The sequence below is a fragment of the Mauremys mutica genome, unplaced genomic scaffold, assembly GCF_020497125.1.
Source record: "Mauremys mutica isolate MM-2020 ecotype Southern unplaced genomic scaffold, ASM2049712v1 000486F_np12_subseq_109042:145066_obj, whole genome shotgun sequence".
Classification (NCBI taxonomy): Eukaryota; Metazoa; Chordata; order Testudines; family Geoemydidae; genus Mauremys; species Mauremys mutica.
This window is the reverse complement of record NW_025422975.1, coordinates 1020-17288: the sequence shown is the minus strand read 5'-3', so window position 1 is coordinate 17288 and position 16269 is coordinate 1020. Positions and strand designations below refer to the sequence as shown.

Below are 16269 nucleotides of genomic sequence, written 5' to 3'. Positions count from 1 at the left end.
TGTGGGTAAGATCTGATTTGTATATTGAGCTGGGTCTGGGCCTTGGTCCTTTGGGATCGAGGGAACCTTTTTTCTTTTACTGGGGTCTTGGTTTTCATAACCATTTGTCCTCATAACGAGGGCACTGGTGGGGATACTGGGAAACTGGAGTGTCTAAGGGAATTGCTTGTGTGACTTGTGGTCAGCCAGAGGGGTGAGACCGAAGTCATCTCCATTTGGCTGGTTTGGTTTCCCTTGGTGTGCAAAGGAACCCCAGCCTTGGGCTGTGACTGCCCTGCTCTAAACAATCTGTCCTGAATTGATATTCTCATAAATATCCCACAAAAGGCAGCATCGTTACAGGGGGGCTGATGGTTAGAGCAGGGGGGGATGGGAGCCAGGACTCCTGGGTTCTCTCCCCGGCTCTGGGAGGGGAGTGGGGGCTGGTGGTTAGAGCAGGGAGGGCTGGGAGCCAGGACTCCTGGGTTCTCTCCCCGGCTCTGGGAGGGCAGTGGGGGCTGGTGGTTAGAGCAGGGGGGCTGGGAGCCAGGAGTCTTGTGGGTTAAAGCAGGGAGGCACAAGGCTCAAGTGAAATCACCCATCCAACACCAAGTCATGTGTCTATGGGTAGCAAAATACCTGTCCCCAAACCCTGCCCTGGACGGGAGGGCGTTACAGGACAGCTGTGGCTTTAATTAACCCTGAGCAGCAATTAAGGCCTGGAAAAGCCAGAACAGAGGCTGGGACAGGCCTGCAGAGCATGCAGCCCGCGTGGGCTCGCGGTGCGGCCCGCAGGCAAGCGGCGGGGTGGGGGCTATTGGGTTTGCCCAGGGCTGGTGCAACTGTCTGGGATTTTTCATCCTTCCCCTCCTGGGTGCTGAGTGTGGAGCGGTTGATTGGGCACCTGGGCCTGATTTAGCTGCTCCCATTGGCTTCCAGCAGGCAGAGTCTCTCCCCCTCCCCCTGCCTCAGTGTCATGTTGCAGCACTTTGTGTGTGACATGCGGTTTCTATGATGAGCTGCATGCAATGCGAGGGGGGGCTCCCCACCACTACCCTACCCCTGTGCATGGACACTTGCAAGGGGGCAGTCTCACACAATAGGGACGAGGAGGAGGAGGAGGAGGCTAGCGAGCCGAGAAACCATTCTCCCCGACAGCCAGGAACTGTTTATCACCCTGGAGCCGATACCCTCCCAACCCAAGCTCACGGACCATGAAGCCGGAGGAGGCACCTCTGGTGAGTGTATCTGTAAATATAATGCATGGTTTAAAAGCAAGTGCGTTTAATGATGTGGCAGCAGAATTAAAAGCAGGGTAAATGTTTCAGTCAATTTAAGGACAGAATGAAAGGCAGCCCTAACCCTAACCCTAACAATGCAAGAGTTGTAAGAGGTGCTGTTTATCGCCTCGCTTTTAGTTGATAAGGATGGAATGCTGGTTTCAGCAGAAACCTTGAGATAAGGTTGTGTCTAAAGGGAGCTTGTATTAACAAAGGATAACCGTTAGCCATTGATGTATGTAACGGGAAAGTATAAATACTTGTCTTATACTGCCTGTAGGGGGAAGATCTGCCTAAGGCCAGGGGACCCCCCTGTCCGACCGCAATCTTCCCTTGCAATTGCTCATAATAAACTGTCTCTGACTTGTTGCTAACAAACACAGAGTGAGGACTTGTTTTCTTCCACAATGATTAATTTGCCCTGAAGACTTGGGATGCATTCGCGGCCAGTACAGCCCCTCCTCTTAAATGGCCAACCCAACAGGTGCTTGGTATGGGAAAAGAGGGTGCTGCGTGTGTGATCTCTCACACCAAACCGGCAGGGTCTCAATGTAAGGCCTGGTCTACACTAGGAGGTTATGTCGAATTTAGCAGCGTTAAATCGAATTAACCCTGCACCCGTCCACACAACAAAGCTATTTAGTTCGACATACAGGTCTCTCTAGTTCGATTTCTGTACTCCTCCCCGACGAGGGGAGTAGCGCTAAATTCGACATGGCCATGTCGAATTAGGCTAGGTGTGAATGGAATTCGACGCTAATAGCTCCGGGAGCTATCCCACAGTGCACCACTCTGTTGACGCTCTGGACAGCAGTCCGAGCTCGGATGCTCTGACCAGCCACACAGGAAAAGCCCCGGGAAAATTTGAATTCCTTTTCCTGTCTGGCCAGTTTGAATCTCATTTCCTGTTTGGACATCGTGGTGAGCTCAGCAGCACTGGCAGCGATGCAGAGCTCTCCAGCAGAGGTGTCCATGCAATCCCAGAATAGAAAGAGGGCCCCAGCATGGACTGATCGGGAAGTCTTGGATCTGATCGCTGTGTGGGGCGATGAGTCTGTGCTTTCGGAGCTGCGCTCCAAAAAACGGAATGCAAAGACCTACGAGAAGATCTCCAAAGCCATGACAGAGAGAGGATCCTGCCGGGATGCAATGCAGTGCCGCGTGAAAATCAAGGAGCTGAGACAAGGCTACCAGAAGACCGAAGCGGCAAAGGGACGCTCCGGATCCCAGCCCCAGACATGCCGCTTCTACGAGGCACTGCATTCCATTCTCGGTGTGGCCGCCACCACTACCCCACCACTGACCGTGGACTCTGAGGATGGGATAGTGTCGACGGCCGGTTCCTCAGAGATGTTCCCGGACGGGGAAGTTGAGGAAGGAGATGAGGAGAACGAGGCAGGCGAGAGCGCTTACAACGCTGATTTCCCCAATAGCCAGGATCTGTTCATCACCCTCACAGAGATCCCCTATCAACTCTCCCCGGCCGTTAACCCGGACCCTGAATCAGGGGAAGGATCAGTCGGTAAGTGCTTTAAACATGTAAACATTTATTTTTAACAGAACAGGAATATTAACTATCTGAAAAGAATGGGGATAGAACAGAAATCCTCATGGGAGATCTCCACGAAGCTCTCCTGGAGGTAATCGAAAAGCCTCCACATGAGGTTCCTGGGGAAAGCGGCCTTATTGCGTCCTCCATGGTAGCACACTTTTCCGCGCCAGGCTATCCTCAGGTACTGTGGTATCATTGCCTCGCAGAGCATGGCGGCATAGGGCCCTGGTTTTTGCTGGCTTTCACGCAGCATGCGGGCTTTATCTGTCTCACTGATCCTCAGCAGGGTGATGTCGCTCATGGTGACCTGCTTTGAATTAGGGGAATGTTAGTATTGGGACTGCTTGCCTGTTCCTTTACATAACTGTAACCGGCAGTTTACAGCCACGCGGTGGAGGCGGGACAGGGGCAGAGTTCATGCTTTCCCGATTGCCGGCAGCAGGAACTGGCCAACGCTAGGAGCATTGCTTTGACCGTGACAGGAGGGCACTGCTATAAATTAAGTTTTAAGCAGCCAAAAGTCTACGGCTTACCATGTCTGCCTGCTCCACGAATTCTGCTGTCCTGCCCCGCTTGTCTGATCTCCACTGCAAGACCCCAGGCACTGAATGCGAAGGCCGAAAATTCGAACTTGTCCTGAGTGCGCATGAGAGAGGTGCTGTGCATGGTCTTGTTCACAGCGACAGACTAGACTATGTTCATTGTTCGCAAAAATGTATCTTTGTAAGGAATTCACTCCCTTTTTCCCATCACACAGCTGCGACTGTCTCCCGACCTACCCCGGCATCCCCCTCACAGAGGCTGGCGCAGATTAGGCGGCGAAAGAAAAGGACACGGGACGAGATGTTCTCAGAACTTATGGGCTGCTCCCGAGCCGAGGTGGCCCAGCAGACCCAGTGAAGGGAGAACATGTCGCAGTACCAGCGCTCACACAGCGAACGGGAGGACAGGTGGCGGCAGGAAGACCAGCAGGCGACTCAAACGCTGCTTGGACTAATGAGGGAGCAAACGGACACGCTCCGGCGCCTTGTGAATGTTCTGCAGGACCGGAGGCAGGAGGACAGAGCCCCACTGCACTGTATCTGCAACCGCCCTCCCCCGCCACAAAGTCCCATACCCCCCTCACCCAAAATAACAAGAAGGAGGGGCGGCAGGGGCCGTGAAAACTGTCACTCCACCCCTGCAGAGTGCTCAAGTACAAGAAGGCTCTCATTCCCTAAATTTTGATAAGTCCTTTCCTTCCCGCCTCACCTAAGCCCCCGTCCCAGTTTAATCCCCTAACTGTCTAGTTGATGATAAAAAATACCTGTTAATTACTGTTTCTGTCATGTTCTTTTAGAGGAGACTGTGTTTGAAGGGGGGGAAGGGGGTTGGTAATTGGACAGGACAGTCACCTTTACCAGGGTACAGACATGGGGGCAGGTTCAGCAGCAGGTCACACACACAGTGCAGTCACTAGGCACCCTGGTCAGTCTGGGAGGTGGTTTTCATGTTCTGTTTTGGGGGTGCTATGTGACTTTGTGGCGGGGGAGGGTGGTTAGAGATCTTATGCAGCGGTCCTTATCCTGGATCACAGAGCCACGCAGCAGCTGATCTGTAACCGTCCTCCCCCGCCACAAAGTTACATAGCCCCCACACACAGAGTCTCGAAAAGGAGGGGTGGCAGGCTCCGTTGAAACAACCAGTCCGCCACTGCGGACCGCTCCAGGAGCAGGAGCCTGTCATTCCTCGAGTTTAGAAGCAGTCTTTACATCACTAAACACCCTACCCACCACAGTCTGCGTCCCAGTTTCAACCCTTTACCGCGAAATCAGTAATAAAGAAAACGGTGTTAATTAACAAAGTTCCATGTCTTTTATTTTTAAACATATGTTGGAAGGGGGGATCGGGGGAAACGGGGTATGTAACTGCAGAGGATAGTCAACAGTAACTGGGTAAAGAAACAGGGGCAGGTTCAGCTTCTCTGTAAACAAACTTAATAGTCACAGGTTACCCTGCTCGCTGAGGAACCCAACTTTCAAAGCCTCCCGGATGCACAGCGCTTCCCGCTGGGCTCTTCTAATCGCACGGCTGTCTGGCTGGGCGTAATCAGCAGCCAGGCTATTTGCCTCAACCTCCCATCCCGCCATAAAGGTCTCCCCGTTGCTCTCACAGAGATTGTGGAGCACACAGCAAGCTGCAATAACAATGGGGATATTGGTTTCGCTGAGATCCGAGCGAGTCAGTAAGCTTCTCCATCTCCCCTTGAGATGTCCAAAAGCACACTCCACCACCATTCTGCACTTGCTCAGCCGGTAGTTGAAGAGTTCTTTGTCACTGTCCATGGCACCTGTATAGGGCTTCATAAGCCAGGGCATTAGCGGGTAGGCTGGGTCCCCGAGGATCACTATAGGCATCTCCACATCCCCAACAGTTATTTTGTGGTCCGGGAAGAAACTACCTTCCTGAAGGCGTCTAAACAGACCAGAGTTCCTGAAAACACGCGCGTCATGAACCTTGCCCGGCCATCTGACGTTGAGGTTGGTAAAACCTCCCCTATGGTCCACCAGTGCTTGCAACACCATTGAAAAGTGGCCCTTTCAGTTAAAATACTGGCTGGCCTGGTGGTCCGGTCCCAGGATAGGGATGTGAGTTCCATCTATAGCCCCACCGCAGTTTGGGAATCCCATCGCGGCGAAGCCATCTATGACGACCTGGACGTTTCCCAGGGTCACTACCTTTGAGAGCAGTACCTTAATGATTGCGTGGGCTACTTGCATCACAGCAACCCCCACGGTAGATTTGCCCACGCCAAAGTGGTTCGCTACTGACCGGTAGCTGTCTGGCATTGCAAGTTTCCAGAGGGCTATGGCCACTCGCTTCTGCACAGTCAGGGCTGCTCGCATCTGGGTGTCCTTGCGCTTCAGGGCAGGGGACAGCAACTCACAGAGTTCAAGGAAAGTGCCCTTACGCATCCTGAAGTTTTGCAGCCACTGTGATTCATCCCAGACCTGCAGCACTAGGCGGTCCCACCAGTCCGTGCTTGTTTCCCGGGCCCAGAATCGCCGTTCCACAGCATGAACATGACCCATTGCCACCATGATCTCCACGGCGCGGGATCCCATGCTTTCTGAGAGGTCTGTGCCACTCTGAGACTTCATGTCCTCACCGTGCTGCCGGAGCCTCCTCACCCGATTTCTCAGCAGCTGACTGTGGAAGAGGTGGACGATAAGGTGCGAGGAGTTGACAACGGCCATAAGTGCAGCGATGATCGCAGCGGGCTCCATGCTCGCAGTGCTGTGGCGTCCGCGCTGTCACTCACCAGAAAAGTGCGCGAACTGATTTCCCGCCGGCGCTTTCAGGGAGGGAGGGCGGGAGAGACGGTTGAATGATGACAGTTACCCAAAACCACCCTCGACACATTTTTTCCCCCAGCAGGCATTGGGGGCTCTACCCAGAATTCCAATGGGCAGCGGGGACTGCGGGAACTGTGGGATAGCGGCCCACAGTGCACTGCTTCCAATGTCGACGCCAGCCCCGTTACTGTGGACTCACAAAGTCGAAATACTGTCCTTAGTGTGGATACACACGTTCGAGTTTGTAATATCGGTTCCACAAATTCGATTTAAGTAGAATCGAACTTCTCTGGTAGTGTAGACATACCCTTAGAGACTAACAAATTTATTTCAGCATAAGCTTTCGTGGGCTACAGGTCACTTCTTCGGATGCATAGAATGGAACACACAGACAGAAGATATTTATACATACAGAGAACATGAAAAGGTGGAAGTATGCATACCAACAGGAAGAGTCTAATCAATTGAGATGAGCTATCGTCAGCAGGAGGAAAAAAACTTTTGGAAGTGATAATTGAGATGACCCATAGAAGGTGTGAGGAGTGTAATGACCCAACCATTCCCAGTCAGGGGAGCCTGGGGTGCAGCCACTCTGTTGTTTAATAGAGGACTCCAGGCTGATCAGCTCAGCACCTTTCACCAGCACTAAATTCCACCCACCTACACCAGGCCAGGAAGTGATCCTGTTTTATCCCATGTTTTCCTGACAAACTCGGGATCCAGTTAACCCTTCACTCACCTGCTCTTTGTATTTTTGAACCCCCCAGGTTGCAAAGAAATGGAAGTGGCTGCAACTGCAGAGGAATCGGTTCAGTTACAGCCAGTGAAACTGCCGGAGCCTTGGGCAGAAATCACCTGGGAGGTGACACTAGACTCAGCAGAGAGGTATCGGATTGTAACATTTAATAAAGGGGAACCCGCTGACCTTGGGTCATCTCCACATTTTATCAACAGAGTAACTTTCCACCCTGAGAATCTCTCACTGCAGATTGATCCCGTTAAGAAGTCAGACGGTGGCCTCTATACCTTGAGAATTGACATTGGAGGAGGCTGTGGAGACATCACAAAGTTCCGTGTCTCTGTGTTTGGTGAGTAGCAAAGATCACATTTTCCCCTAGTGTGTGTCACTGACGGCAGCTGCCTTCCTCAGCATCTCTCACCAGGGTCTCTCCTTTCAGACCGAGTGCGGCAGCCAAACCTCACGGTGCTCTCTGTCCACCCGGAACTCGGCCAGTGCAACGTTACCCTGTCCTGCTCGGTGCCTGGCGCTGACAGAGTCACCTACAGCTGGTCCCGAGGCACGTCCTGGATCCCATCTGAGAGGGACCATCAGCTCCCTAGGAGCCAATCCCTGCTGCACGTAGTGATTAATACAGACAGCAGTGACGTCTTCTACAGATGTAACGCTAGTAACCGAGCCAGCTGGGCCGCAGACACTGCAGATGTCAAACCATTGTGCGACTCCCCAGCCACAGGTAAATAGTCCTCAGTAGAATAAATGTTTGGATTTAGTGTCTTCTGCAACTTAGCATTTGCAATGCATGGGGCTCTGGGTCTAGGTTTCAGTGGTTCTGGTGTGTTTCCAATACTCCGGCTCGTTCTCTGTTTGACTAATAGCTCTTATATAGCATGTTTCAGCTGGAAATCTCCAAGCACTTCACAAAAGAGGGCAGTAGCCTCACCCTTATCTTACAACTGGGAAAACTGAGGCACAGAGCAGTGTTGTGACTTGCCTACTGTCACACAAGGCAGAGGCAGCTGGGAAGTGAGGCAGGGATTGTGGGATAGGTAGAGCTTGCTGGGAAACATTTCTCCCCCCCACCCTGAACATGGAGAAAATTTACACAAAATAACAACAAAATTGTTTTAATCTTAATTTTCCACACAACATTTAGACTTTCCATCAACAAGTCAAAACCTGAACATTTTTGGCCAAAGCCCATGTTTTTTTATTTTTGTGGGTTTTTTTCCCCCACAAAATTCAAAATTTTCCACCAGAAGCAGATGCTCTTGATAAAAATATTTTATTTAAACAAAAAAAACCCAATTTTTGGTCAAAACACATGTGAAGGACCACCACAAACCTCAGACTATCTTCTGTTCCCAGTGCAAGGGACACGCAGTCTGCACAGGTTTGCAAGTAAAACCACTGGCTAGGGAGTAGTGCTACTGAAAAGGATCTGGGGGTTACAGTGGATCACAAATTGAATGAGTCAATAATGTTGTGGAGGCCAAGAATTAATTAATAAAGGTTTGAAGGGATCTTAATGTATGTTAGCTAATTTAGCAGGAGTTAGGCTGTGATATGCTGTAAGATAATGTGGTACAGAGTGAATTGTGTGAAAAGTCATTACGACCTTGTAAACTGCAGTCTTGTTTTCTGTTCTAGTATTGAAGACAAATAAGATAGCGAATAGGCTTATGTATAAACAAATGCAAATGTTTTCCTTCAGCGTCTCCAGGATTGCTAGCCATTGTCTGTAACAAAGGTATAAATGATTGCTATGATTGTTTACTAATTGAGAGAGATCCATCCGGGACAAGGGGCAACCCAGTTTCCTATGACACTCTCTCCCTCTTGTGATCACTAGAGAAAGTAATAAAGTATTTGATTTTGCTGCACCCAAACAAAAAGCGAGAACTTAGTTTTTCTTCGACAATGTGATGCAGTTACCAAAAGGGCTAATGTCTTTCTGGGGTGAATTAACAGGAGCATCATAGGTAAGACACCAGAGGTCATTGTCCCACTTTACCAAGCACTGGTGAGGCCTCAGCTGGAATCCTGTGTCCAGGTCTGGGCGCCACATTTTAAGAAAGAGGGGGACAAACTGCAGAGGGTTCAGAGGAGAGCAACAAAAATGACAAAAGGTTTAAACAATCTGATCTGTGAGGAAAGATTAAATACACACTGGGCTTGTTTAGTCTTGAGAAAAGATGTGAGGCCTGACAGCCGTCTTTAAATATGTGCAGGGCTGTTATAAAGAGGACTGTGATCAATTGTTCTCCGTGATCATCGAAGGTAGCGCAAGAAGCAATGGGCTTAATCTGCAGCAAAAGAGGTTTAGGTTAGATATTAGGAGACACTTTCTAGCTCTAAGGATAGTTAAGCCCTGGAACAGGCTTCCAGGGAGGTTGTGAAATCCCCATCACTGGAGGTTTGTAAGCAGGGCCGGCTCCAGGCACCAACCGACCAAGCACGTCCTTGGGGCGGCACCTTGGGGAGGGGTGGCACTCTTTTTTTTTTTTTTTTGGTTCGTTAGGGCAGCGCTGGAGGGTTGGTTTTTTTTGTTTTGTCCGTGCGGCGCTCAGGGACGGGGCTTGGGGCAGCGCGGTGCTTGGGGGATTGGACTTCAGGTGGCATGGCGCTCGGAGGGGCGGGGGCGTCGGGCAGCGCGGTGCTGGGGGGGGGCGGGGGCTTGCGCGGTATGGTGTTTGGAAGGGAGGGTTTGGCGCAGTGCTCTGGGGGGCTAAGGAGGGTTAAGCTAGTTCAGTAGTAGGAAGGGCGACCTCAGGAAACTAGTGGTGCTGTTCAAGGGAACAGACCTGCCATTATTTCTCTCGATTATGAGCTCTTCGGGGAGTGTCTCTTTGCTATAATTATAATTGAGGTAACACCTACAGAGCCCCAGTGGAACAAAGCAAAACAAAATTGAAATTTCCCTCCCAAATGAAATTTTAAAAGTTGCATCTTAGGTCGATCAAAACATTTCATTTCAGTCAGCTGAGAACATTGTGCCCTATTTGACCGTTTCAACTTTAAACAGAAATTTGTTTCAGAATGAAAAGCAGAACATTTCATTCTGAAAGTGACATGTTTTGACATTGGAGGAAAAATGAAGCATTTTGATAAAATTTCACTGAAATCTATGGTTTTTTTCCTTCAAAAAATGCCATTTTTTGGTGAAATCTTTTCAATGAAACATTTGTTACCCACTCTAGTCGCAAGCATTGTGGGTGATGTCCCTATAGAACTAGAAGTGAGGGAAAGAGAACTGATTGGCTAGCCAAACTGGCAATCACCCAGAGAAACAGGGGAGGGACTTCCTTTCTCTGCAATGGACTCTGGGTAGGAAAACCCTTTATAAAACTCCTGACTCCTGCTGAGCAAGAGAGTGAGAGTTGTAGGGCTGATGAGAAAATGTCACCTTACCTAGAGGAACCTGGCCTGTATAAGCCATAGTAGGGAGTATTTTGGGTGAGTAAACAGACTGATGTCAAAAAGTCTATTTTGTTGGGGTTTTTTATTTAAAAATTTTGGTGGTTTTTTGTTTGTTTGTTTTATTTTTTGCTAAAAGTCTCTGAATTGGGTCCCAGTGATTAGATTGGACAGCCTTGCCGCTGCATTTGGCCAGTAGCATGCTAAGGATATGAGTAGTATGTGTATGAGCACATCTGTAGAAGGTGTTACAGATGGTTATAGGCCATAGGCTAGTGTTGCAAGCTCTTGTGATTTTGTTGCAGGTCTTACGACCTTAAGCATTTTCATTAAAGCTCCAACTCCTGGACTCAGGTGACAAGGTGAGACCCTCAGTTTTCTTTTTTTTTTTTTTTAAAGTAAGTTTCTAGCCATCAGTGGGTTTGGGAGACAAACCTGAAAATATGACCCAAGTGAACTCTAGAGGATTGGAAACCAGAGGGCAAATAAAAGAAAAAAACCAAGATGGATTTTGTAACCCTAACTTATGATTTTATTGAATACCAGTGGTTGGCAATATTTTTCAGCAGTCTGTTGGGCTCTATGACAATTGATCTACTGCCCATTAACTAGCCCATCATAAAAATGCTATAAAGTAGGGTGGAGAATAAAGGTCAGGAAAGGCTCTGGCATTCTGCAGTGTAACGAGAGCTCGCTCGGCTTTTCACCTTTCTCTCTTACAGACTTTTTTCAGAAAGTCCCACTGTGGGCAATTGTTGCTGCAGGTCTGGGGCTGCTGCTTCTGCTCATGGCGCTTGCCCTCATCTTCCTCTGCAAGCATCGGAAAAAGCGAAGTAAGTGGTTAAAAAGAAGCTCAACCAGTAGAGAAATGTCACTTTCAGGTCATGAAAACCACTAAGGGGAGGTCTACACTAAGAAGCGGGGTCGAACTAGGGTACGCAAGTTCAGCTACGTGAATAGCGTAGCTGAACTCGAAGTACCCTAGTTCGAACTACTTACCCATCCAGACGCCGCGGGATCGAAGTCCGCGGCTCCGAGGTCGACTCCGCCACCGCCGTTTGCAGTGGTGGAGTACCGGAGTCGACCGGAGCGCGCGGGGAGTTCGAACTATCGCGTCCAGATTAGACGCGATAGTTCAAACTCCGAGAAGTCGAACTCACCGTGTCGACTCGGCAGGTAAGTGTAGACTAGCCCTAAGATGAGAGCCACATGCGAGAGCTGTCTATGCACCATCAGTCCTCCCTGCTGACACCTGTTACAGTGGAGGTCAGGCCAGATGGTCACACTGGACCTCTGACTCCATTTTGGACTGAAAATCTATGAATCAGACATGAGAAATTGGCCCAGTAAACCCATAGTAACCCCCTGAAACTGCCTCGTGTCTATAGATTTTTAAATGCTTGTCCTGATTTACTGCACTGCAGTCTGGAACCTGATGCTGCGGTAGGAGGCCAAGAGTCTTAGAGGAAATGCTAAGATCACTGGGACCAGGGTGGGTGGCTGGCTGGGAAGCATCAGGGCTGAGGGTGATCTGTTAGTGGCAAGCGGCCCACACCCTGTGCAACCCTGAGCAGAGGGCTTTGTCTGGGGTAACTTTCACCCTGAGACTGGGATGCGATGGGGTCTCTTGCACAAGTCGCTTTGTTCTGTCTCTTCAAAGGCTCCTCCAAAGACAGTGACTCGCCCTTCACCATCTATGAGGAAGTGGAGGGCTCCCGCTCCAGAGGAAATGCAGTGAGTCCTGAGGGAATCCCTTTGTTTTCCCCCTTTGTAGACAAGGCCAGGGCAGTATTGTTACAGCTCGCCCGGCTTAATGATGGCAAAGGCTGAAATCTATAGCAGAGAGTGAGTCTTGTGGAGCGCTGCCCTGCTTTTCCATAAAGAACGCTATCACTGACAGCCTTCCCACCCAGATCAGCTAGAAAACCGTCCCTAGGAACATGGGAATTGCCAGACTGGATCAGACCCAGGCCCCTCTGGTCCAGTATCACATCTGTGATAGTGACCAGCACCAGATGCCTCTGGAAGGGGGAAGAACCCTTCTCTAGGCAGGTGTGGCATAACCAGCTATCATGGAATGCCTCATTTTCACCCCTAATAGTCTGGGATTAGTTTAAGCCCTGAAGAATGAGGTTTTTATCCCTTCCAAAATTCTGTTTGCATTAATTTTTATAACTCTGAATATCCTTGTTCTCCATATAAATGTCTCCCATCCCTCTTCAACTCTTACTCGCTTCTTGGCCTCAATGACATCCTGTGGGAGTGAGTTCCACAGTCTAATTATGCGTTAACTGGAAAACTAGTTCCTTTTATTGGCTTTGAATTTGTCACCTTTCACTTTCATTGAGCGTCCCTGTCTCAACACAAGAACAAGGGGAAAACAGAGACTTCTGCGCTAATGCCCTATAAAGCCCCATGTAATAATATGTAACTTAGCACTTCTGTTGCTGCTGTTTAGCTGTGGATCACAACATGCTTTATGAAGTCTGGTCAAGATCATTACCCCCATCTTATGGATGGGAAAACTGAGACACCAAGTGGGGGAAAGACTTGCTCACGGTCAAAGCTGGGAGTGACACCTAAGTCTCCTGATTCCCACTCCAGTGCCATTTCCCCTGGGGTGTGGATGCAGTTGGGGTGACTATAATTTACCTGCCTAAATTCCCTCTGAAGTTTCAAATGCCACAGGCATTCTTTACTTCCCATCTAAACACTTGTGTTGCTGTGTAGCTGTTAAGCAGCTGCCATGTTCTACCCCAGAGGGGGCTGCCTTGCAGGGATGGGGGAAGTAAAACCCTGTGTGTAGTGTGTACATTGCTTTGCAGTCCTGCAGAATAGAAGTGCTATAGAAATACGCTTGTTGTAAGAGCTGAAATAAGAAATATATTTTCCAGACAGGTCAATGGAATGTCTAGCAGCATGCAGGATTCATTCATAACCACCTCCTGCCACCTTCTGGCCAGTTTTGGGCATAGCCACTCCCTTTCTGATTTCTGATCCCCCTGCTGCCCCCTGGAACTCATTTGGAGCTGCCGCAGTCTTAAAATACTTTCCCTGTATTCGTCTCTTCTTTCTTGTTTTGTTATGTTTCACTTCTCTGAGTTTCTTGGATAAGCGGAGCTAATGTCAGATGAGCAATGGGTTTTTCATAATAAAAGTACAGATATTTAATGTATAAAAAGCAGCATAAAAATCAGAGGTGTAACACTTAGTTAATGTGTATATACACCACTGTCGTCTACTGACTGGAATCAGAACTCACCTGTGTGTCATAGGCCCTGTACTGCTCTGAGCTCTATCCCTGCTGTTACTGAGACGTTCTGGGTGACCACAGATTTATCAGAGTGATTGCTGACGGCCTGACCAAATAAGCAAATGTGCTGCTGCCTTCCAAACAAGCTATCTGGAGGGCATGTTTGCCTGTGGAAAGGTTGTCATGACTGAGTGCCATGACTGGTCAGTTTTTAGTCTGCACCACTGTGGCCTATCCACACTGTATGTCTTGGCTTTGTGAGTTTAGCTTTAAGGAGAGATGGTATCCAATGGCTTATGAAACCCCAAAGAGATTAATTCTACTGAAATCTCACCATCCAATTATCTTGTATCTGTGTTTTAAAAAGCTAATCAATTTTTTCGGCATGACTTCTTTGCAGTCCCCCAGCGCTGCTTGTCGTGCATGGGTCCATCATCCTGTAGCAACCTGATTCCGAGCTCATTGAAGTCGGTGGAATGGTTCCTGTTGATTTCATTGCACCTTGGATCTGGCCCCAAAGGGTGGTTGAATTTTATTCTCTCAGCAGTTGAGCCAGTGATTCTGACTGAAGAGACAGGAAGGAAATTAAATCCCTTATTTTTTCCCCATGACTAAGATAACCCAGTTGTTGTTTTCCCCCTGTACAGAATGGAAATGCCCAGAGCAGAATTGTAGGAAACACCATCTACACTGAGATCAACTCCAACCCACAAGTAAGTGCCCAGTGGTCCTCCCAACCCAGGTTCACTCTGCTGGTTCAAACCATAGGTTTTGTTTTACATCAAGCTACTCCATGGACAGGTGTATGGATGAAAGGAGTCACCTCTCAGGCCTGTGGGACCAGATCCTCTATTGGTATAAATTGACATTGCTCCATTCCGGCACTTCGGCGGTGAGTCCCGGGGCGGGTCTTCGGCAGGTCTTCGACGGCGGGGGTCCTTCCACCCCAGGACCCGCCGCCAAAGTGCCAGGTCTTCGGCGGCAATTCGGCGGCGGGAGCCTCCTGCCGCCAAAGACCCCAGGCCCCCTGAATCCTCTGGGCGGCCCTGCACTCACCTAAATGTTCCTATCATAAAATATCCACAGCTGGTTTCTGTTCCTGTTCCTAGGGTTTCCACACCCCAAATCCCCTAAACACAATATTCTCAGTTCCCCGATAGCTCAGGGTTACTGTTGGGTAACTCACTTATGCTTAGGCCTCCAAGCCTTATGCTAACTACTAAAGGGAAATATCTTGCAGGTGTAGACCTATGGGTTCCTCACATCACTGCTCCATAAAATACCTTCACGATAGTTCTATATGAGACAGAGACTGGGATCTCCCTTGCTGCAGATTAAGCCTGTTACTACTTGCTCTACCTTCAGTGGACACGGAGAACCATTGACCCCGTCCTCTCTAACAGCCCTTAACAGAGTTGAAGACTTATCAGGTCCCTTCTTTTCTCAGGACTAATCCTGCCTAGTTTTGTTTTAACTTTTTATAGGTCAGGTTTTCTAAATCTCTTATCATTTTTGTCACTTTCCTCTGGACTTTCCCTCCAGCTTGTCCACATCTTTCCTAAAGTGCGGCACCAGAACTGGACACAATACTCCAGCTGAGGCCTCCCCAGTGGTGAACTGAGCGAGACCATTATCTCCTGTGTCTTACTTACAACATGCTGTTAACCAGGGCCGGCTCCAGACCCCAGCGCGCCAAGCGCGTGCGTGGGGCGGCATTTTGCCGGCAGGGCGGCAGCCGGCTCCGGCGGACCTTCCGCAGTCATGCCTGCGGGAGGTCCACCGGAGCCGCGGGACCAGCGGACCTCCCGCAGGCATGACTGCGGAGGGTCTGCTGATCCCGCGGCTCCACTCGACCTCCCGCAGGCATGACTGCGGATGCTCCACCGCAGCCGCGGACCAGCGAACCCTCCGCAGCTGCGGGAGGTCCACTGGAGCTGCGGGACCAGCAGACTCCGCAGTCATGCGTGCGGGAGGTCCGCTGGTCCCGCGGCTCCGGTGCACCTCCCGCAGGCATGACTGCTTGGGGCGGCCAAATTCCTAGAGCTGCCCCTGCTGTTAACATGCCCCAGAATACTAACCCTTTTTTGAAGCTGCAGCACATAGGGTGGCTCGTATTCAATTTGTGATCCAGGGTAACCTCCAGATCCTCTTCAGCAGTTCTACCATCTCCCCATTTTATAGTTGTGCATTTGATTTCCGCTCCCTGCCACCTTCCTAACTGAAGTACTTTGCGCTTGGCTTTAGTGAATTTCACTTGTTGAATTCAGACCAATTCTCCAATTTCTCACAGTCGGTTTGAATTCTAATTCTGTCCTCCGCTGTGCTTGCAACTCCTCCCTGCTTGGTGTCATCTGCAGATTTTATAAGTACACTCTCCATTCCCTTATCCAAGCCACTAAGGAAAATATTGAATAGTAGCAGGACCAGGACTGGCCCCTGTGCCCCCACCCCCCAGATACATTCTCCCATTCTGACAGCGAACCATTGATAACCTTCAATCCATAACGTTTTTGCTCTGTTCAAGTTCTAATCTAACTGTAACTCTTTCCTCACATTACAATATAACTCTTGTGACTCAATATAACTCAATATAACTCTATAACTCTTTCCTCACATTACAGTAACTGTAAGGGCCAGGCAGTTACAAGTACAGCTGCCAACTGGTGCATGAGCCCACTGTCCTCGCATGAGCTCTGCTCTGTGCAGGACTCAAG

The 16269-nt window shown here is 49.6% G+C and overlaps 1 protein-coding gene across 1 annotated transcript; it reads left to right on the top strand.

Moving 5' to 3' along the window:
* Positions 1–6918: 6918 nt before the first annotated feature.
* Positions 6919–14268, top strand: LOC123357288 (natural killer cell receptor 2B4-like; the record flags this gene model as incomplete). The annotated part of the gene is made up of 5 exons (XM_045000574.1): positions 6919–7234; positions 7325–7621; positions 11025–11135; positions 11963–12036; positions 14203–14268. Coding segments are annotated over exons 1-5 (858 nt in total), but the record flags the coding sequence as incomplete, so codon positions are not given.
* Between the last annotated feature and the right edge of the window lie 2001 nt (positions 14269–16269).